The sequence below is a fragment of the Peromyscus leucopus genome, chromosome X, assembly GCF_004664715.2.
Source record: "Peromyscus leucopus breed LL Stock chromosome X, UCI_PerLeu_2.1, whole genome shotgun sequence".
NCBI classification, from domain to species: domain Eukaryota; kingdom Metazoa; phylum Chordata; class Mammalia; order Rodentia; family Cricetidae; genus Peromyscus; species Peromyscus leucopus.
The window spans coordinates 131,491,606-131,515,939 of record NC_051083.1 but is presented as its reverse complement, the minus strand read 5'-3'; the positions used below and the strand labels follow the sequence as shown (position 1 = coordinate 131,515,939).

At 36.5% G+C, this 24,334-nt stretch overlaps 1 protein-coding gene across 4 annotated transcripts in view; it reads right to left on the bottom strand.

The window, feature by feature from the left end:
• Aff2 (AF4/FMR2 family member 2) overlaps positions 1–24,334 on the bottom strand; it is a 638,276-nt gene that overhangs the window by 117,639 nt on the left and 496,303 nt on the right. For all 4 annotated transcript variants that reach the window (XM_028855771.1, XM_028855773.1, XM_028855772.1 and 1 more), the window contains exon 8: positions 12,485–12,522. In XM_028855771.1, the coding sequence (XP_028711604.1) occupies positions 12,485–12,522 (38 nt within the window). The remainder of the gene's footprint in view (positions 1–12,484; positions 12,523–24,334) is intronic.

Below are 24,334 nucleotides of genomic sequence, written 5' to 3'. Positions count from 1 at the left end.
AAAGTAAATTTTCCTGATGTAACTAGTTTTTAACACACCCTGCTTGAAGGAATGCTAATGAATGAGCTGCCTGAATGAAAAGAAAGATTGGGAACCCAAACAGTTCTGGCTTGGATAATATGCTACTGACACCAGAAATGAGTTTACCCCCATACAAAGTTTTCTCTGGCGTTATGTTCCTCACCCAGAGGTAATTTTCCAATAAAATTGACTTTCATTGCAAACATAAGGGCAATCCTTGAGGGAAGAAATCAGGCAATCCAAATCTAAAAATTGCTATATGAAGCAAAATTTACATTGTAGGAAGTTTATTTTCTAAAACATAGTCTTGCTTTTTAGTATCCTTTGTATACATCAGTGTTAAGTGTAAACATTTTACCCCTTCATTGACATATGACCAAAGCTTTGATTTGCTTACATATTCATGAAAGAAATCTTTAGTTGTATAATTCTACAGAGTTATTTCTTAAACTCATGTAACTAGAAACATCTACAACCTGGTGAGTCAAGTCTCAATTAATAGCAACTCCATTTGTACTGGTTACTTTGGAGTTATACAACTTCTGTGACTATCAGCCAAAGAAAAGCATTACCAAATGTCTCTTCACATTGTGATAGTAAACTATGACAGGAAGAAAATAGGAAAGAACAAATATCTCTCATGCTTCTCAACTCCCAGAAAGAAGGCATCAGTGTGCCTGTGTTGGCCTTTGCTATTTTGTGTTGAACCCTGTTCATTTCTGAGCATAAGGATGGCCTTTCAGACACAGGATATATCATGTGTCATCTATATCTTCATGATTTCTCTTTTGTTTCCTTACCGTGTATGATAAAAAATTTGCCTTTGCTTTCTAGGGGATATCAAACAAAACTGAAACTGCCCATGTATAACTTCCATCCTCCAGAATAAGAAAGTGGAGACAGAGCAATGAATCACATAAAAATTGTTATAGACGTAATTAAAAGTACTTGCTTGTATGACACTTGAAGTTTTGTGGAAGGAGAATATAGCAGTATAAATGAAAAATGTCTTCCATAGACACAGATACTTGAACTCTAAGTCCTAGTTGGTGTGGTACTGTTTGGGGAGCTTTTGGAACTTTTAGGACAGGAGCCTTGTTGGAGGAAGTACATCAGTGTTGACAGGCTTTAAGAGTGTATACATTATGGTGATATTTTAATTGTACTGAAATGTGATTTTATTTGTATCTTAATAAATAAGTAAAGTTGCCTGGGGGTCAGATCTAATAGCAAGCCATATCAGAAACTGGGTGATGGTGGTGCACGCATTTAATCCCAGCTCTTGGGAGGCAGAGCCAGGCAGATCTCTGTATGTTCAAGGATACATCCAGCATGGAGACACATGCCTTTAATTTCAATACCAACCATAGGAGATCTGGAGGTCTGTATAGGCAGGAAGTGACGAGGAGGTCATGTGGTTGGGTTTACAACCAATGAGAAGGCAGAATAGAAAGTCTATAAAAAAGACAGATACACAGGATGTAGGTTTCTTGCTGAAGAGGCAGCAGTGAAGGGTAAGGTTTTTAGTTCTGACCTCTTGGGCTTTCATCTCTGCATTGGCGCTGTGTTTCTTATTTAATAAGATGGTTACATCTACAATACCTTGCGCCACTTTCATTGCTTCTCCTATGCAGTTGAGATGTGATCTCTTAGCTTCCTACTCCTGTTGCCATGTCTTTCCTATGGGCATGTCTCCCTCTGGAACCTTAACACAATATATTCTTAAGTTTCTTTAGGCTGTGATATTTTTAGAACAGGTAGTTATTTAGGACCACTTATGTATGTTGAAAGGATTATTTTAACAACGCTGTTGCTCAGAATCAGTGCCCCTATAAAATTCCCTTTTTAGGTAGTCTTTCTTATGACAGGAGAGACTCAATCTTATTTTGAACTAGTAACCACATTACTCACTTTGATCACACATTTCAACATCCATTGTTATGATTCACCATCTTGGGCTAGTTTCAAGATGTTGAAGCCACATTCTAAAATCTACCACCTATCATTAAAGACCAGCAAGAAATTAACAGATGCAGTTTGATTGTACCTTCCATGGGGTTTCCTCAGCAAGATCTGTACCAGAACAACATCACTGTAGGGAGGGCACAGTTACTCTCTGTGCTCTCATTGCAGAACAGCTCTAATTTGGGTGTTAATTGAAAACAGATACCATGCTATGTTTATATCACTATATAAGCAAGTCTTTCTGCAGTGCTTAGGAGTGATAGTTCTTTTATTTTTTAAATGTTCTCCTATACAAACTTGTTCTGGTCACATTAAATCCCTTTTTGAAAACTGGTAGGTTTTAAATGATATATAAGTATATTGTATGTAAAGTACATATCCATATACCTAAAGCAAGTGCATTAACAAGTCTGATTTTCTTATTTACTACCCTTGCATCATTGTTTAAGCACCCCATGCTAATCAACTGCATGACTGGAACTCCAAATCACTGTGTAAGTAAGTTCAATTTTAACCTAATTCATGTTGAAAGTAATACATATCCCAAGGTAATATAGAAGAGATGTATAACACAAGTTTCTACATACAGATGCAGTATTCACAGGTTCCCAGTAACTCATGGTGGAGTGTGTGATAATGCAAAAATGAAAACACTGTGAAACAATTCCATGGTTGCCCTAAGTGTTATAGTACTTTCATGTAGGAGTATTGTCACATACATTATGAACCTGCTCAAAGATAAGCAAAGAAACTCACTTAAACTTTTTGGAATATTCCTCAAAGTATGTTGAATCTACTTCTACAAATATGGTACATAGTAGAAGCAAAAAGTATGTAAGACTTGATAAGGGTGACAACTCAGAACAAGATTTCAGGGGGGCTGGGGAGATGACTTATTTTCTACATAAATGTAAGGACTAGAGTTTGAATCCCCTACATCAGCATGAGAGCCAGGTAGGCATGGCATCTTGCCTATAATTCCAGTACTTGAGAGGTGGGGACAATGTTGCAGGAATCTTAAAGGGGCTTATTAATAAAAACAAACCCAGAGCCAGGTATTGGAGTGAATGCTGGAAGATCAGAGAGGTAGAACAAGCCACAGCCCCCTCACCTTGCCAATTCCTCAGCTGATCCTGTTTTCTCAGACTGGAAGCCTCTGAGTCCTTATCCAGAATGAATCTTTGCTGAACTGCTTCTCGAAAGCCTGAAAGCTTAACCAGCCAAAAGCTTCTAGTTTCTGGTCTTCACGCCTTAAATACCTTTCTGCTTCTTGCCATCAGTTCCTGGGATTAAAGGCTCACTTCTTGGGATTAAAGGTGTGAGTCACCATGTCTGGCTATTTCCAGTGTGGCCTTGAACTCACAAAGATCCATGCCTCCAGAAGGCTAGAATTAAAGGTATGAGTGCCACCATTTTCTAGCCTCTGTATCTAGTGACTGTTCTGTTCTCTGACCCCAGATAAGTTTATTAGGGTGCACAATACTTTGGAGAACACAATACCACCACAGGACAAGAATCCCATGGCAAGCTGGTGAGTTGAAAAGTCAAATCAGCAAGCTTTGAGCTCAAGTGAGAATCGCTGCCTCAAATATAGTGATTGAGGAATATACATAATATCAACTTCTGGCTTCCACATGCCCCTGTACACATTTGCACATACTCTCACTCATACACATGTGAACTTACATACATGTAAGTATGCATAGTACATACACATACAACACACACATACATACACACAAAAATAGCTGAAAATTTATTTTAGTCGCAGGTATCTCTTCCTTCCTCATCCTCAACAAAATTCTCTCAGATTTAAGTCACCATCCATGCAAACATATATGTCAACATTGAATTGTAATGATATGCAGTTTGCCACTGTTGTAAATACTACAAATGAAAATGCTTTCCTGTGAAAGAGGTATTTACTTTTTTTCCCTCCAAATATTGGCTTTATAAATAACTATTAGTTTAGGTCAGAAATTTTTTATATTTATTGAATTTTATTAAAGTATACATAGTGACTTACATTGCTAGAAGCCTTGCTCACATGGCTCCCACCATTACAGAAATTCAAATTTCCATACAAGAGCTTTCATTAGAAATGTACCCAGGCTCAAGTCACCTCCAGTGGAAGTGGAGCAGTTGAGCTGTAGAGCAGTCTTGTTCTTCTACCTGAGCAATGCAGATTGACTCCTGAATACCTGGACCTGCCTGAGGGGGCTAACAACTGTAGGAGGGGCCACCAGAATGCACAGTTCACTCCTCTATCAGCAATGGGTAATAGATAAAGATGTGCTTTACCCATCTCTGCCATCTCAGGAACGTTTTGTGAAGGTTAGGAGAAACTACACCTAAACTGTGTAATAAGATATGTGTGTATACATGCACACTTTTCTGCCTCAAATCTATCCCCAGTTTTCTCTTGTCTCCTGATAATTAGATTTTATGTTCCGACCAGATAATCCAGGAGGATCTTGCTTTGAGATACATAACTCAATCAAATATTCTAATCTACTTTTTCTAAATAGGATCATTGTCACAGGATCTGAGAATGAGAGCACATATTTTGCATTGGGCTTACTATTCAGTCTTCACTCATATATATCCAGATAAATATCTGTGTATATAGTTATAGGTCAGAATTTTAAGAAAGCAAAAACTATTTGTTTTCTATTTTAGTTTCTGGCTAAAATGAACCAGACTATAGTTCTCAGTCCTGCAAAGAGTAGTCAACTACATAAGAAGATATTACTGCAGGCTTTTGACTATGAACATACTTTGTGGTTGTTGTATTACTGATTTACTGTTTGGAGGCTTTTGCATAGCTGTCATAGAGATAGACATCATTTCCATAAGAATAAAATAGCCCTACTATGCTTATGTTTCTTTTCTAAAGAAAATATACTCTGAAGAAAAAAAATATGTCTATGTAAAAATTGTTTTCAAAAGCTAAAATAACAGTGTTATATGTCATGATTAACATCCCACATTTGAGCAATGTGGGATGAAATGTGTGGAAATCAAGAGATTAAATGCTCAAAAAAAATCAAGAATGCATGAAGCTATACAAGATCAGCTGGATGCTTGGAAAAATTCTATATGAGCTGAAATTTACCCAAAAGTCTTCAGAGAAGGATTAGACAGATAAAATCAGAATGGATGTCTATTTCTTTTGAAGCCATTTAAAAGAGTTACCGTATAATACCTCCTTAATTCTAACCTGTAACTTTGTAAAATAAATGAATCATTTCCAAATCTTCTTAGTTTTATCCACATTTCACTATTCTTCAGTTAAACATCCAAAGTGAGGTGAACATTTTTGGGTTCCAGTACCTTGTTACTTGCAACTACTCTTGTTTTCCCTTTCTTCTACCTCACAAATGGTATTTTCTTCCACTGTAAAAAAAAAAATGGACTTTCTCATAAGCAGCCTCTGAATACCAGACATTGCTTACAGCACAGCACCTGCTTGCTTCTTTTAGTACCCTTTGAAAGCGTTATTCTGCTCTCTTGGATGGCTTGTACTCCCACAGTTTATCAGGGGACTCCTGCTATGACACAGAGAGCTGCTTCCAAGCAGTTGGTCAACCCTTCATCTATATGCCCACAGGATGCTGCATGAACTTCAATCATAAATCCAACCTGTTTACATTTCAACGTAATGATTTGTGAATTTTCCTACCAGACTGTGAGGATCGCCTGGGTCGTGATCATGTCTGACTCATCCCTCTAGAAACTGAGTTAGGCATATGATAGATACATAAATAACATTTGTTAGAATAACAAAGATATGCGGCTTGCCTGAGTTTCTAACAGATCAGCTATGTGACTATGGATTTTTGACAGTTTTCTCAAAGATTACTAAATAGGATCTTGAGAGATAGCTTTGTGGTTATGAATATTTGCTTCACAATCATGAGAAGTGGAATTCAGATCCCAGCACGCATGTAACAAGCCAAGCATCCTACATGTGTCTGTAACTAGAGCTCCATGGGAACCAATGTCCTCTTCTGTTGTCTCCTTGCATAGACACACACACATATATGAACATGCAGGTACACACAAATAAATAAAAAAATATTTTAAAAGAAAAGATGCCAGAATGGCAATGTTAAAATATAATTCTTGGTGTAACTGATGCATACCCAAACTGGAACTGATTTATGTGAATAACAGTACACAGAATTATTGATTCCTGTCTGTGAAGAAAACACTAACAAGCATGGCAAGAAACTAGTATATGGATCAGGACCTATTATCACCAAGGAAAACCCTAAATAAACCCTTTAGCTGCACTTGCCTTTTGTTGACTTTAAACATCACTAATTCTGGGTACCATGCTGTTAGTGTCCTACTAGCATTATTGTAGATAACATCTCTACAGTATAGGCTATGGTAATAACAATTGCCCAGGTTACTTTTCAAACACTTGAAGACCACTCTTGCTGAAAGCACTGATTCTTCATTTGGTGCTCCAGATGTTCAATAGTGACTAAAATAGACTGAAAAAACTTAACATCTCAGTCATTACATCATATCTCATTTGCTACCTTAACTTTTTTTTTGGATCAGATGCTGTTTGCCTGACTCTACACATAAGCATATTAATTAAATTTGTTCAAAATTTCCCTAATCTCTTACCTTTCCCTTCAAGGTTAAAGATATCAAAATAATATTAACTAAGATATTTTTAAAATTTCCAAGGGTAAAAATGATAATTAGATTGACAACCATTCTGTATATCTGTATATCTTGCACATGCTTGTATGCAAGAGCATTCAAAATGAATATCTGAAAACTTACATAAAGAATCATTGCAGAGTATCAGCCCAACATACTTAGAGCCACACTTACCTTCAACTGAATAGAGCTCTTTAAACATATAATTATTTGTGTTCTTATTCTCCAATTCTAAAATGTAGAATATAGAAATGATGTATGGGGGATATACTCCTGTGTGTGCACACAAATCAAATGGACCTCTTTAAAACTATAATTTACATGGGTTATTGTTCTCCAATTCTCAAATGTAAAATTTAGAAATGATGGGTGAGGATATGTGTGTGTGTGTGTAAAAACAGTTGATATATATCGGACTATTGGGGTCCAGCCCCTCGATAGCCCTCTCCCAGGGTCTGTGAAATAATCTACAACCAGATGAAAATCTAATGTTAGACAATACCAAATGAATCTATATGCACAATACTCTATAGTCCATTCACTTTATTTTTCTGAGTCAGTTCTCTGTCTATACAGCTTCTGTTTTGCTCTTTTACTTAGCTCTTTTCTTGCCTGATTTCTCTCTACATTTCTATGCTGTTCCCTGTAAGTGCTATCTTAATTCCTTCATCTTAGTTCTGCCCCATCTTGGTCTTTCTCATCTTGTTCTTATCCACCTAGCTCTTCCCCACCTGGCTCTTCCTTATCTTCCATCTCATCCTTCTAGTTCTCTCTTCTAGTCCTCCAATCTAGTTCTCCTCCAATCTAGTTCTCTTCCAATCTAGTTCTCTCAAGTCTCTGAGGTTTACAATTATATACCCATGTAATAGCAATGCTCTGGCTAAGGCAAGGTCACCAGGCTTGAATTCCCTCAAGGTTAAAAGGAGGGGCAATATGATCCACACAAAAGAGCAGTAACTGTCTGCTATCATTTGTAACCCAAAATGGAAGTGACTAATGAGATGAATCGATTGAGGGCAAAATTTGGTTAATATCTAAACAAAGGGGGTTTATGTATTCAAACTATATTCTTAGAAGTGGTTAGTTGAAATGTTAAGAACCTATAGAACCTATAAGTCATGGTTGAAAATAAAGCTGCCTTCTTTTATCCTTTGGCACCCTTATCTGTCCAAGCTATCTCACCTCCTGCCATTTTCTGGTAGGGTGGGGGAGTGCACTTGGTGGCTAGGCAACTTGGCTAGGCAACTTCTGTCATAGCTAGATGCACCTGATAATTGTTAAAGGAGATCTAAAACTAGATTTAAGATTTAGAAAGGGAGAAAGTTAAGCTTAATTAGCACATCTGCTGGGCCTTCTCAAACAGATAGTTTGGATGCTCAAGTCTGTTATAAAGATTCTGTGAGGTATCTCAGATAAGATACTTTCATCCATCCAAAGATGGTCCTGGCCAGATGCTGTTAATGAAGATAATCACAGAAATGCCTGAAATTAGGGATTTTGACTATATTTGTTGTTATCACAATTGGAGAAATTTATATAAATACTTTAATTATATAGGGGAAATTGTGCCCAATGAATGATGGAAAAGCTACAATAACACATGAGAAGTTCATAGCAGGAAATGGCAAATATTAACTAGCTAATATCACCAAGACTCCTTGAGCCTTAGCTTTTATCCTCTGGAAGAGTTCTTAACTCCTCCAAATATAGCTTTGTCATAATCAGCTGAATTCCTACTTCATATATTTTTTGTGGACTGCAGCATATATATAATGGCTGTAGCATATGTGCATGCTAAGCTTCTGTTTTTATTAAGATATTAAGGACCATATAAATAACCTTGCTGAGATTTGGAGCAAGGAAGGACAAGTTCGATTTCATATGTTAAGCTAATGTCAGCCTCAGGACTTGAACCCTGGCATATTAATACTTTGTTAGTGTCTAAATGACTAAAATACTGATTGGTGGTTCATGTTTATCACAAGATAAGAGCTCTTCAGTGTTATTTGACTCTACCAAGCTAATTTCTTTCACTTCAGTTTTCACTGCTTACACACCAACAGGCAGCCAGAACTACTTCTACCCCTGACACACCTCAGGCCAATATCTCAAACCAGTATTATTTAAACTCTTAATGCAAATGTTTCTACTTCTTCCTTTCCACTCCAGACACTAACAGTGCTAGCTCTCCTGAGAACTTCTTCTTTGCTTTATTACTTCCTTATAACAGAGCCATCTATCACTCTCTCTCCTTCTTCTATTTAGTTCTTCCCAAAATGATTTTTATCATTGCTACAGGATGTTCTACTCCTCAAGGGTAGGGGTTATGTCAGATTTACTATTAGATCTCTCAGCATCCACCACACTTCCTGGAACTCTGTAGGACTTAAAGAAATAGCACTATATTGCATAAATTAATGGACAATATGCAAACAATGGTCAGGAAAGTCTTTCTGGCCATTTACCATTTTTCAGTAAGGAAACCACCATATATACAAGATACATCAGTTCTTAAATAAAACTGTAATTTCATCATCCCCATTGATTCTGACTCTGATTTGCGAAAGACAACCACCATATTCTGCAATGTGGTTGAAGTGTAAAAGCAGGAGAGAACTTTATTCTGTCTCTCTCTTTTTCTCTCTCAACAGATGTCAACCTCACTTAGATTCAAGTCAACTTATTAGTGCATGGATCTTAGCCAAAAGCAATTCACATTTTCAGGAGTATACTATCACATATTTCTTAATAACAGAAATGTAGATTTTCCTTTTTTTTTCAAAAATGTATGTGGTTAGTCACATATAGTAGGAGAAATATGTACATCTCCCAGGCCTTGTTATTACAATGACAGTCTTAGGGATGATTGCTACAGCACTGTAATATACAAGTGAAATTCTCTTCCTCTAACACATTAAAGAGCTCTAGTTTTACTATCCATCAAGCTTTGTTGCCACTGTGGTTCCATTATATAGATAAATAAATTAGGCATCTCTTGCCCTGATTGTTGATCTTGGGAACAGTCACTATGAGTCTTACCCTAGAGGTAATATTTAATGGTCAAAATAAGGTCATTGGTATATATGGAGATATTATGTGTTTACATTCCTTAGACATGTATATATTTTTTCCTTTTATATGGAATATCTACTATTATGTACCATAGTGATGAAAGGAGCTTACATCCAGGAAGGTATTGAAAATAAATTGAATAAGTAGCTGAGAAGTGTATAGGAGGTGAGCATTTAAAGAAGAAATTAAACAAAGTTAGTGGACCTAGTAAATAATTTATTAACACCCTAACAATCATTTATGTAGCCTTAGCTAGACATAAAGGTAACATAATTTCATAAAACCCATATGATCTTTAACCTGTAAAATGTAGGTAAATGTTCATTGTTTTTTGAAAGATCATTGCCCTGTCATAGATCATCTACTCATTGGATGCTAAAAGACAGTGAATGAAGAGTGAGTGAATTTGTTTGTAATAAGAACTAGGCGATATATCAGTCACAGGAAATCCTGAGCATCCAGTAATGGCTCAGTAAATGTCTACTCTCTGTTTTAACATCCCCCAAAGTAAAAGGCTTGAGAGTTTAATCTGTAGTGTCATGAAAACTTGTTCTGTCTTTTCCTACCTGGCCAATTAGATAAGGAAATAGTGAACTTTTACTATGTAAAGTTACATGGTATGCATGTGTGGCTCTATGTAGTATGGTCTTTGTTGTAACTATTAAACTCTGCCACTGCATCATAAAAACTACTACAAATTATACACAAAAGTACTATACAAAAATCTCATCAAATGGTCACCTTCACAACTCTGTGTTTATACTTCATTTGTAACTGATGTCAGTAGACCTCAACTTTCCATTAAGCATGCATATAAACTTTCTAATTCCTGTTCCAAAAATGTAACCAAATGTTCATTCTAGCTAGAGACCAAAAGACAAGTATTAAGAGGAAAAGCAGCTGGAAGGAAGGAGAGCAATGTGGGAAAATTTTATACATGCCTTAAATAAGAGTAGATAAGGATAGTTACAGCACACCAGTTCCTATGACCTAATGGTGGCAACCTACCAGACCAGTGCTAACAGGTTTGTTAAGCCTCCAGGTAAGCTTCCCAGAAAGACCATTTTCTTAATTATGTTCAATCTACTCATCCATTCAGAAAATGTAGCTCATTTTGTTTTTACTCTATTCAAGGTTCCAATGCACTGTGTATAACCATAATTCATTGACAGACATCTGCTGTGGAATAATCCTCTTATACACTGTAAAGATTTGTCTCTTGAATTGGTTTAATAAAACACTTATTGGCCAGTATCCAGGCAAGAAATATAGGTGATATAGGTGGGGTGACAAGACTAAGGATGATAGGAAGGAGAAGGGCAGAGTCAGGTCAGGGGTGGCCAGCCAGATGCAGAGGGAGCAGGAGATGAACATGCCATGCTAATAAAGGTACCTCCACATGGTAAAGCATAAATATAAATATGGGTTAACTTAAAATGTAAGAGCTAATTAGCCTGATCTGGGACTGCACTTAGGAAGGTGTCCTTCTTCTTGAAGTGTCCATATAGCTGTAGCTGTTAGCTGTATTTGATATCATGATTCCAAGTACAACAAGTTACCCTTAACTAACACTGAGTTATTTAACTAGAAGACATTTCCAAATACTTAGCACTTTAACTTATCTTTAATACTGAGTATATTTTAATGTAGTTAAAAGTAGGAAGATTCACAAGTTTGACCCTTCCATGTTTTCTATCTTCTTTCAAACACAGTTTAAAGAGCCAAATATTAGATATTTGTGGTGTGAGATATCTGCATTGTGAATTAATAAGAATTCACAAAATGTATAATTACAAGAAGGGCCAAATTGGGCTGGAGCGATGGCTCACAGGTTAAGAGCACTGGCTGTTGTTCCCAAGGATCTGAGTTCAATTCACAGCAACTACATGGTGTCTCACAACCATCTATAATGAGATCTGGTGCTCTCTTCTGTCCTTCAGTGACACATGCAGGCAGGACACTGTATATCTAATAAATAAAATAAATCTTAGGGAAAAAAGGGTGGACCTATAATAAACTAGTAAGTAGAGCAAGTCCTTCTTTGGCCATGCTGCTGATAAAAAAAAAATGGTATGCATCATAACATTGTAACCAGATGTAACAAATCCAAATGACCAGATTGCCATTCCTTTTAATTTAAAAATCTCCCTTCTAGAAAAGACAGGATGCCTATCATGTACTATATTTAAAATAACACTGTGTGGCTTGTTTACAATTTGTGTGTCTTACAAAATGACTTAGTAACTGGTCTTTGTTAGCACCACCTCCCATTCAGTTAAAGGTATTTTTATGAGCTTTTCATTAACAGAATACTGAAGCCTTGGTGCCAAGGTGCAAACCTCCCCATGTGGCAGGAGATCACTTGGCACATGTTCAGGCATTTATGTCTCTGTCATAGGTCCAGGGTTTGCAATTAAAAATGTAATCATTTTAGCATGAGAAAAAACCCAAAGGCTTGAAGTAGTAAGCATTAATATGATAATAATAGTATTTGGCAGCTATTCATGATGGCAAATATTAATTTATGTAAACTGTGTAAACTTGGGGCATTTCCTCATCAGGGACACATGGAAAAAATATAAGCTGATCCTTGTTCATTGGAGGATGTTTTTCTGCTGTTTTTGTTTTTGTCTTTAAACTGTCATGAATAGAGATTAATGCAAAATACACATCTTTTATGACCTTAGTTTCCCCCATGTACAGAGTTCATTAAAATTAACATCTTAAACTAGCAAAAATAACTTACTTCACAGGATTATTCTTAGGTTTTGCCTTTTCAACAGCCTGTAAACAGAGAGAAAATGCAATTAGACCATGTTAACAGGCATAATCTTTGCAACTAGTAATTAAAACACTAAGCAGTAAAAAGTTAGTGAATGCTTTTTAAAAACATTAGGAGTGAACTGAAACAAGCTCCCATGAATAAGCAGTGACATAGAAAACAATCTTCTTCCCCAGAGAATACATTTACTTTTCGAAGTGCTCAAACACCTATAGGCATTGTCAGAGCACCTGGCAAAGTTCAACAGGAGCCGTGGAAGCAGGCTCCTGGGTGCACAAGCAGATCCTCTCTTCCCTACCTTTTACTCCAATTTTACCCAATATAGGCCCGATCAGATTAAAATGACAGCACCGAGAGGGGGCTGCAAAACATGATGGATCTGTGGCAGAGGAGCATTAACCTTAACTTTCTTCCCAGCACCTAACCACACTTGCACCATGAGGGAAAGGACAAAAAAATGCTCATTTCCAAAATTGCTTTTAGTAGCAGACAGTACAAAAGGGCAAGGAATGCCCAAATACTGATAACTATTTCTTCCCTGGAACCTTTACAAAAATACACACCAAATCTCAAAATGAGGAAATTTCTGGGCCTCATGGCCTGAGTAACCTTCGACATGGAGACTGGTTCCAGTTTATTGCTGAACCCATTGATCTGTGTACGGTACATTTATCATTCATGAAAAGAGCTAGTGATGTTCACAGTATATTAGAAGAAACAACTCAGATCATCTGTCAACAGTCCTCTTCTATCTGTTTCTCTCTCCATGGGGATTTCATCTCCTTTGATTGTTCTGGAATTAAAATGTTGCTAAGCAACAGAGCTGGAGGCACTGATGGCAGAATGGCCACAGTCTATCAAACTGTTTAAGTACCTGGAGGGCTTGAATGATAATTTTTTTCCATATATCTGTAGCATAGCTATGTAATGAGAACTTGCACTCTACTAGATTTTCTCAGGTCATCAGAATAACATTTAACATGGAGAGCAATGAAGCAGCAGTTTGGCCACCTACAGACTTCTTCAGACACTTTTAAACAATATCCATTCGGGGACCTTGTTTGTGAATCTTGAAGTGGGTAGAGTCTAAGGGAGAAGAGCAGTGCTGTAAATTAGAATACTGAGGCAATCATTTTCAACAGTGCCACTCTCACACTGTACTTGACATTGTAGCTAATCATCAGTGAGATTCAATATGTTCAACTCTGTTATGCCAAATTCATGCATTTGATAGCCATATATAGTTCCCAACTTTCAAACATTAGTGTTGGAAATCTAAGCTCTTCTTATGTATTAAGTTTCAGGATCTGTCACTAGATAAAGATCTGTTAATATTGAGCACTTACTTTGCCTTGATAGGGAAAATTCATTTTCTCACCACCTGTGCCTTAATTTGAATTTTGACAAGTTCTGGAATAAGAAGACAGTTAGGAAATAGGGCAACAGGTAAAAATGAGAAAACAGCAGGTATGTGCCTGGCTTCTCCAAATTATCTCTTATGTATATCTAGGACATGTGAGACCATTCCTACACAACCCATGTAGATCAAATGTGTTAACACTGTTCACCATCAATTCTTCCAGGTCAAATAGACAAAGGAAGAGAAAGATGCTGGTAAGAAGTACAATGCAGACCTTTAATATTTTCTATGAGTCTAACACTTTGTCTGCATAGGCATGAGCACTCCCCTCTGCCCTGAATTCCCTTCCCTTCCCTCCTCTTCCCTTCCTCCCTTCCTCCCTCCCTTCTTCTCCCCTCCCCTTGCTGTCCCTTTCCTTTATGCCTTCTCTTTCCCTCCCCCTCTCTCTCTTGCCCTTACTTTTTTCCCTTCTTTTTCTCTCACTCTCTGTCATACCTCCCTCCCCCTCCCTCTTCCTGCTGTCTCCAGTTTTCTCCACTCAAGTCTGTCTGCTTGGGAATAAGGTATGTTAGTCAGCTAAAATGCATCATTGTGGAAATCATATTAATTCATTTTTTACAATTAAAATGCAAGCAAGTCTGTTCTAGAAGCTGTAAGTTATCATCATGTAGTAGGCCCTGTTCCAGTAGTTTCTCTTGCTTGATGTGATAAAGTGAGCATGGCACTGGCAGAAGATGTAGAAGGGAGAAATCAAACTGACATTGCTAAACCCAAATTTGATTCAGAGACATAATTATATCCAGTTATTTTTCTCTGATCAGAAGCCTTATCCTGTTACAGGCCAGGTTCTTTGAAACATATGCCATTGTATACAGCTATTATAAGAATATAACTTCATTCAAACTATTTTTCCTAGATTGCTTGGCTATCAGTTGGAAATATCTATGCTTAGAGGTTCTGTTTTCCTTTAGAAATGAACTTACAGTCATTGCAATGTCTCACAGTTATAGCCAAATATACTCATGTCATCCTGTGTGATCATCTTGGGGGGATTTTTAAACTAAATGGTGACAGGGAACCTAAGTCAGATGAGACATGGATTGCAATTTACATTCTCTACATTTGCTGTAATTTGACTTTGTTATAAGCATGCTGTGGGGGATTGTAATACTAAGGAGTTGTGGAAGAAAAATTTAAGAAGATTTTTGGGATGCAAATTATACATGTCTTTAAGGCATAAATGGATTACTCTATAAAATTTACAAGGAGAAAATTTCCTCCTTTGAAATAAGCAAATATAAGAAGACAATCTCACATTCCAGATACATGTGGCAGGATGGGGGACATGATGCAAAATTTAAATTAAAAGGAAATGACACAGTATAAATTCACCAAGCATTAATAAAGTAACAGCTAAATTTAAGTTTAAAAACATGCATTAAGCTAATTTAAATTGATTGGAAAAATGAATAGATAACAGTTAAGAGTTACATTGCTTTAATTTATAAATGTATGCCTTTAAAAACCTATATTCTCCTATTTTGCATCATATTTTTGTAACATGACATATATCTCACTAAGGAGGACATTCTCATGTAAGGAAGAATAATGAAAGAAAATTTTAAGGATTATGTTCTAGTATGACATGATGAGAGTTATTATGCTGTACAAAAGTGCCCCAATCTTTTGACATTGTCATGTACAAACATGTTAGGCTTCTTTCATAGCCACCTTGGAGTACATGCAGCCTGTGGGCCACAGGTTGGCCCTACCTGTTAGTAGAAGAGCAGGGTACTGAAAATGTTAATAAGCTTGATTGTGGTTCTGGTTTTGCTACTTATGGTACTAGCAAGAGAAAAAAAAACAGTATGCCCCAGTTTGCTTATTTTGAAAATGAAGACAATCATTCTTGCCCTTTCTATGTCAGTGGGCATTGTTAACATTCCACATTGATGGCTGTGCTCAGAACTTCAATATCCTAAGCAAATGCCATGCATATTATTTGTGAGTGTTTTATACAAATGTGTTGGTGTATTGAGTTTAGTGGTAAGCAATTGTTTGTGGATTTACCAAGTAGTGGTCAGGTCTCAGTATCAAACATATGCAGTTACTGCAATAATGATAGGAAATACCATTATGCTGCTTTCTCTGTATCAAGAATAGCTCTGAGCTGAAAGTAACACCACTGTCTGGAAAGCAGTATTAACAGAAGACTCTGAGGTACTGAGGAGACATAATGAAACAAGTGAGGGCCTTCTACAATTTCATAGGTATGAATCCTCTATGATTCTTGGAGCTTAATGGTAGAACACTCTGGGAACTGGAGGTAGAAGTATGGGTCACAAGCATGTTACCATTCAAATCTCTCTCTTCTTCCCTTTTCCTTCCTTTCTGAACCTTCTCTCTCTAAGTGAAGTTTAGGATGATTAACAGATCTTTCTTGTTCTTTGAGATATACTTTTGATGTACAGCCCAGTCTAGCATCAGACAAGTGATCTCCCTGCTTCTGCCATTCAAATGCTGCAATTACAGGTGTGTGCTGCCATATCTAGATGGCTGAACCCTCATTTTCAGGTTATCAATCCTTTAGAAACCCCTTCTGCAACTTACACTTTAAGGATGCTCTTCATTTTCTCACTAACATTCTATGACAAGCATATTGAAAAAGAACTATATTCCGGGGGGAGGGCACTTCTCTTATTCTAAGGAGTGTTTATGAGCTGAGTCATATCTCATTATCAATATTTGTACTATCCAAAGTATCCTGTTAAACAACAAATTCATTTCTTCAGGATGGATGATGTGGATAGGCTCATAACTGCTTTTCATTAACTCTTCCTTCTTAAAACTAAGAACTCAGTCTTTGTTTTATATCGAGAATATATGTATTGCACTGAAGCTAAAATGGCTCATGGACAAGCATATGATGTAGAGTTCTCACCACAGAAAGGAAGAAATGAAGGACAGCAAGTGGCTACCTACAGAACTCCATCTACTAGGGCATATATAACATTTTGAGAAGGAAAATGCTACATATAAGCAACTTAGAAAATATATTAGTCATCTTCTCTGTAATGCTTATAACTTTCCCAAAATTCTTTTCGGTAATTTTGACCCTCTGGTTATGATGAATTACTGTCCTTGTCCATTAAACCATAGAAAATTTAGAGAATTGGGGTGGGGGACTTGGTAGAAGGAAATCCTGAATAGTTACATCCAGGCTCACACATTACTCATCTATGATTCATAGAAAACAAATGTAATGCTATATATTTCCTTTATGTTGAGGTTGTCAAAGTTGAGCACTAAGATGGCCTGGAGATATTGTACCAGTCAACTCATTTTGCAAGGATATGTGTTCAGGTACTGCTTGTTTTCTGTAATAAATAACAACACTGTCAGTCAAACCTAAAATATTATTTTATAGTATTTCTGTGAATAACTTTTACTTTCCCAATTATATGCTTTTCTCTGTCATTCTCCAAGCATGTGTGCCTAAGCTGAATCTTTACACTTCTTGGTAAAAAAGAGAAAATTCAATCATTCAGATAATTTTAAATAAGTGCACATTAGACAGTGAAGCACTAAGACAGAGAATCAATTATTATATTGATTTGTATTCTTTATTGCCACACATTTCTCTTTTATATTTAACTATTCACATAGTTGTGCTGCATGGCACAGCTATGGCCCTACCTAGTGACATGCTTTGGTAAATTTCAATGATTACTTTAGTTCAAGAAACAACTTCTCTATTGACAAATGAACTTATCAGCAAGGTCTTCAAGTAGCTTCAAATCAGTACCTACAGAACTAGCTAAATCAACTAAAAAGATATGTACTGAGAGCAGTTATCCAAATATAAAAATGATTTTTCTTCAAAACAGGGTTTCCCTGTGTTGCCTTGTCTATCCTGGAACTCACACTGTAGGCCAGGCTGGCCTAGAGATCATAGAGATCCACTTGCCTCTGCCTACTAAGTGCTGGGATTAAAGGCGTGCGCCCCCAGAGCCTAGTGTAAAAATGAATTTCTTAATTACAGTACTTACATGCATTTCACTTGCTTGAGTAAAATAAAAAGAGACATTTTATCCTGGAGACTGGGGTTTCAACTAGCATAAAGTATATACACAGCCAGGAGGAAAGAGTAAGACAACTGGCACTCAACTTGTATAAAACCTAGATTCCTGGCTATATTTCTGATTTTACATCCAAGGACTAGGAAGATGCCACTTATCATTGTACTTTTAGTGGTACCTGGAACAGTACACAGACGTTGTACTATACATATAAGAGGCAGGGATAGAATTTTGGCAGGAGATATTGGGGTAAATTTGTTTTAGGTTTAAAGAACCATGTCTTACATCCAATAGTCAATAAACATTTACCACAGAAATGAATCAATGAACTTGGCAGTTTGAGAGGCATGACTATTTAATTACAGAGTATCCTGAAGGAATACAGGCTCCATACAGGTGGAAATAGAAGACTCTAGTAGGAGAGATTAGTTCTAGGCTCGTGTACATGTGGGTCCATACTACTATAAAAAAGAAGGCTCTTATTAACATTGCAAAAGAGGAGGAGCGCTCACTAGTACTTCCATCCCACTTGGTGTCAAAAAAAAAATGCTTTCCAGACTCTTCTGGATTTACCTCCAAGCTTGATGCTTATTACCTCTTATTAGCGTGTGGTCCCTGACTTCTTACTGTTCCATTATTTCTTTATTCTTACCCTTCTTTATGCTCTTTTCTAGAGGTATCTTTTGAGATTCCAATTTGATCACATTGCTCTCCTTTTCAGACTCTGGGGTGGGGCTGTAGCTTAGTATTAAGCATAAGCAAATCCATTTCTAGTTGCTGCTGAAGAGTCAGCCAACAAACAGACAAAAATACCATGTTTCTAGATTCCCATTGCTCAGTAAATTACACATCAACCTTATTTACCTTATGCTTACATAGGACTCTACTATGATCACTGCTGATTGAACAGGGGCCATGTGGCAGGTCCCACTTATTTTTTGCATATTTTTATTAATATGACAGTTTTTCTAGTGCCTGTCCAAAGATAATTGACAATAGGATTCAGAAGTATATGCTTTCATAAAGGCTTACTCCCTTATGCTGTCTCTCATGAAAGACAGAAAGTCCTTTCTAACGACTTTGATTTGTCAGCTGATGATTTCTTCCAGAGCTTATGTTTTGGCTTATTGTAACTTAGTGGAAAGTGTACTATTATTGGTAAAGAAATATCTCACACATAAAAGTCACTTTTGACAGTAATTTTCCTCTAAGGAAGCACAGAGACACTAGGAAAGAACATCTCAGTATGGGCTAGACATTTTCATTTTCCCATTAGAGGAGCCAATGAAAGTGGCTCTTGGTCACTATTCTCCTGCTGTTTGTGGATTTAAAAACTCAAGTTTTCTTTCTCCCAACCAATCTGAGCCCTCTTTCCCTTCACATTAAATAATACTCAAATGGTGTTGTGTGGTTTTTGCATAGAAGACAGTCAATACAATAAAAAAACCCTCTCTCTCCCTACCATGTAAGAAGAAAAAAATGGGCAATGTACTTATAGTAGATAGCAGATACTTAGTGCTTCTTATTTTCCAAAACATACATCAGTACACTTGCTGCTGATCAAATAACTTTATCATTAGCACACTAGTGTTATCAGCTTTTCTGTCCCTTCAGATCACATTAAGCTCAGTATGAAGAAGGAACATCAATTTTTAAACTATATGGCAAATATTGAATGAATTATACTCAGTTTCCATATTGGAAAAATGAGGCAACTGAAGTGAAATATTTCTTTGTCATTTTCAGCTCCAGCATCCTATATTTTAATATACATATGTATGACTTGGGGCTAAATATGAAACTTGTCTACCAAAATAATAAGTTTGAGCAAATTTATACATTTTTAGTGAAACAGTCTAAATACTCATTTTAAATATATTTTTGATAAAAGACAGTGTGATTGTATACATTTAGTAAGTTCTGCTTTAAAAAAAATACTAAGCCACTTGTATTCTGAATGGCTAATGTTAGATTTGTAGCTATCTAGAATTTGGACAATTCTTTTGCTCTTTATTCTTGTTATAAATAGAAAAGTAAACATGGAAGCCTAAGAATAAGATAAACTCTGTTCCATTCAGAACATGATCTATAGTGTTTAAATCTTGTCTAGTGGCTTTTCTATCTGAAGGTCAATAATTGGTGAAGGTATAGGGTAAAAGCATGCTTGACACCCAGACCAAAACCTTAGTTACTTTTGTTTCAAAGTCAGCATATCAAATTAAACATCTTACATTTTTAATTTAGAAGTATTTTATTACCAGAATTTATGAGATACATTCATATATCTGTATTTTATTCCAGAATTATGATTAAAATCAAAGCTTGGAAGCTTCCCATAAACTCACGCACACATGATAAATTTCCCTGAGCTTGCTTACTAATGACTCCAAGTCACAACCTCCATGCTTCACCCATGCATTAAGACAGAAGTTAGGGAGATAAAGGGATTTAAAGTAACACAATTGAATAAAACAGGGAGTAGGTTGAGAGCAGAGATAGGGACACTGCTTGTTGGCCACTTCAGCTCAAGGTCAGTGACAAGAGCAATATGGTCATGCCTCTTTCTTCTGACACTTCATTTCAGATGTGCACATAGTGATCTGTAGCTTCTCAGAGGTAGCTGATGCTTCTACTGCCATAATCTTTAAAGAGGCAACATGTGCTATATGCCCTTTGTGGATGGAAAGTCTATGACCATCTTGTCATACATGAGTATTATCTATTCAGACTACTGGCAATGGTCGAGAGACAGCCGGGACTGACCTACTCTGGTGATGGGATGGCCAAACACCCTAATAGTTGTGCCAGAAACCCCATCCAAGGACTGAGGAATCTGGATGCAGACATCCATGGCTCAGCCCCGATTGGAGCGCCAGGAGTCTAATTATCGTGAAAGAGGAGGGTTTATATAAGCAAGAATTGTTGAAACCAAGGTTGGATAAAGCACAGGGACAAATAGTCAAATGAATGGAAACACATGAACTATGAACCAAAGGCTGAGGGGCCTCCAACTGGATCAGGCCCTCTGAATAGGTGAGACATTTGATTGGCTTGATCTGTTTGGGAGGCATCTAGGCAGTGGTACCAGATCCTGGGCTCATTGCATGAGTTAGCTGTTTGAAACCTGGGACTTATGCAGGGATGCTTGGCTCAATCTGGGAGGAGGGGACTGGACCTGCCTGGACTGAGTCTACCAGGTCGATCTCAGTCCTTGCGGGAGGCTTTGCCCTGGAGGAGGTGGGAATGGAGGGTGGGCTGGGGGGAAAGGGAGGGGCAGGAAGGGGGAGAACAAGGGAATCTGTGGCTGTTATGTAGAACTGAATGGTATTTTAAAATAAAATAAAATTAAATAAAAAAATATTAAAAACATAAAAAATTCAGACATTTAAAAAATACTTAATACTTCTGTTTGAATCTATCACAAGCACTTTACCATTACAATTTATTATAGACTATATGATTTTAAAACACTAAAAACCATACAACCCCAAGGTTTAGTTACAATTATTTTGCTGAACCTAGTCATTAACTGAACATTTCCAATCATGTTAAAGTTTTTTGAATTTTAAGTGGTCTAAATGAAGTCTATGTTTTCAGTCTGATTCATATTAATAAAATGATAACATTACTGTTAAAATGTCCTAATGGCAATTTCTAGAAATATGTGTGTATGTGTGTGTGTGTGTGTGTGTGTGTGTGTGTGTGTGTGTCCTTTATATTTCTGAAATATGCTGTATGTCTATACAATCAGTCTGAGGTGAGTTGAGTTATAAGAAAGCCATGTCCTTATCTGAGAAGGTTTCAGATGCATCACAGAGCATCCTGCCTCCAGAAGACAGCACACTACAACTTGGATCTTGGTCAGTCAAATACTGTGCTATCATTTGGTAAAATAACAAGCAAAGGTTTACCTGGTTCTATGCATGTACTGGATGAGTTTTAGAGGCTGGCCACTATACATTTGAAAAGTCTTTGAAATCGACCAAATTCTAGAGTGCTTAAAACTTTAAAGACAGAAATTTTAATAATCCTGTCAATATAATTCTGTTGTTAAAAAAGCATTTGAGACTGATTAGCCTGCTTCTATTGAAAGAGAAGCACAAGGTCTACATCTTTAGATCTTTCATTGAACTGCGAGCACAGCATCAATAACTGCTTTTCAGCTGTAAATGAAAATTGATTCCAGGTTTAAATCTCCATTTTCTGGGGTTTCTTTAATCCTAAGAAACATAAGAAGAAAAATTTGAGAAAAAGGGAAACAGAGGGTTCAGTCAAATGAGGCAGGGCTATGCAGAGAATGGGATATATCCCCACTAAGGAAATCATCATCTTGTATCTAGCTACTGATCCCCAGTGAAATGATCATAGTACTATTGCCTGCTCTGGATGACTGACTTGAAAATGGTAATTCAATAATTTTGCAAGAGGAAGGCTAGAGATGGAAATATATCTGTAATGTCAAAAATCCCAGATGACAAGTCAAAATTCAATCACCTAGTGATAGACATCATGTGACTCCCCAAGTCAAAACCATTCCATTGATATCCACCTGTTTTTTTCTTTCTTTTAAACACAATATTGCAGCAGAAGTGTTCACACAAACACTAAATACAAAGCATTATTTCTTATACCAACACTGTTCTCAAACTTTATAGTACCTACTGTGAACTTAAAGTGGTGTTTCTGTCTTATTTGGGGTTAGCTTCCACAGGGGAAACAAAGGGAATACAGCATTACAGGAGAGCCTTTAATCCTTTTTCTGTACCAGAGCAAGAGCTATCTCAGAAAAAGAAGAGACCAACTGAATTCAAAGTGTATGATTCAATTGTCCATCAATAACAGTCCTTTTAAGAACTTCCAGAGGCATGTAATTTTCTGAGGACTTGATGCAGTGTCATTGGTGACCTGGCTTTTATTCCTGAAGATGCTGGCTTAAAATCGCCAGGTCCCAGAGGAGTTAATCTCATCCATACCTGACTGATACCCTTAAATGACAGTTAAAACACTCAATCTAATTCTTAGTAAATACTATGGACACCTAAGCCAAAATGAAGAATAATGTCTATTCCCTTGTATATCTAAGAGAAAATTTCAGTTAACACTAAATGGGCTACAAGGAAGGATAACCATATATTTATCATGGTTAAAGTTTTCCACATACTTTCTCATAACTAATTTTTCCTTACAACACTCCTATGAATTAGACAAGATTGGTTTATCCTAATTCACTCATGAGAAATTTGAGACATCAGGATGTTTGGCAATTTCTCTAAATGTGATATAATTAGTATGTATGAAGTAGGCCTTATTACCAGGCTTCTCCAGTCCAGAAACTACACTTTTAATGTTATACTTTTAATTTCTGATGGTTAGGAATACATGACTAATAAACATTAAGACAAGACAGATTCTTTTCATTCAAGTTTGCCAATATGCTGGCTCTTTTTCTGTACCTAATTTAGTAGTTCTCTTTAGCTTCCCATTCTTTACAGGAAAAGGGAATGTGGATAGAACTATATTTCAAAGAATACTAGAATTTTTATATCATCAGACATAGCCATAACAATGATGAATATCACATAAAGTGATGAGTAGCTGCTATGCCCTAAGCTTTAGTCTGTCATGTCCTTTGATATGTATTGGTCCACTTCATCATTGAACCTACTATGATTCAATAGGTAGGTGCTACTGTTATCTTTACATTATAAAAACTAGAACTTTTGCTAAAATTCATTCAGTTTGAAAATACTAAGACTAGGATTAAAACTCAGATCTGTTTGACTACATGACTGTTCTCATACTTATTGTTCAATAGTGTCTTAGCATGGGTACACCATCTTAGAGCACAGAAAATCCATGTCATCATCTCTTAAAGTTCTTAATAGGATGCAAACTACACTAGGAATGTGAGAAAACACTTGTGTTTTCATTTTCTTTTTGTATATGTGATGAGTATGTTCTTGATGTTTCTGTAAATAGAATGGTCCCAATAATAAGACAAATTAATAGTGCCATATTATTTACATGGCCCCTTATTACCCAGAAGAAAGCAATGTCAAGTATTAAGTTACTTAATAAGACAAACATAAAAAACTATACAGTGATTATACTTATCTTTCTATGCTAAAAAGTGTCAATACAAATGTCCATGAAAATATTTGCCCTTAAGTACACAAAACAGCACTAAATAGTAGCCAAAAGGCAGAAATGCCTGAAATATCAAGAGATGAACAGATAAACAAAATGAGATTCATCCAAACAATAGAATATCAGTTAACCATAAATCTGAATAAAGTATTAGTATATGGTACAACCTTAAATAACTTAGAAACAAACCATTATGATAAGTGAAGCCAAATATTAAAAGAGTCACAC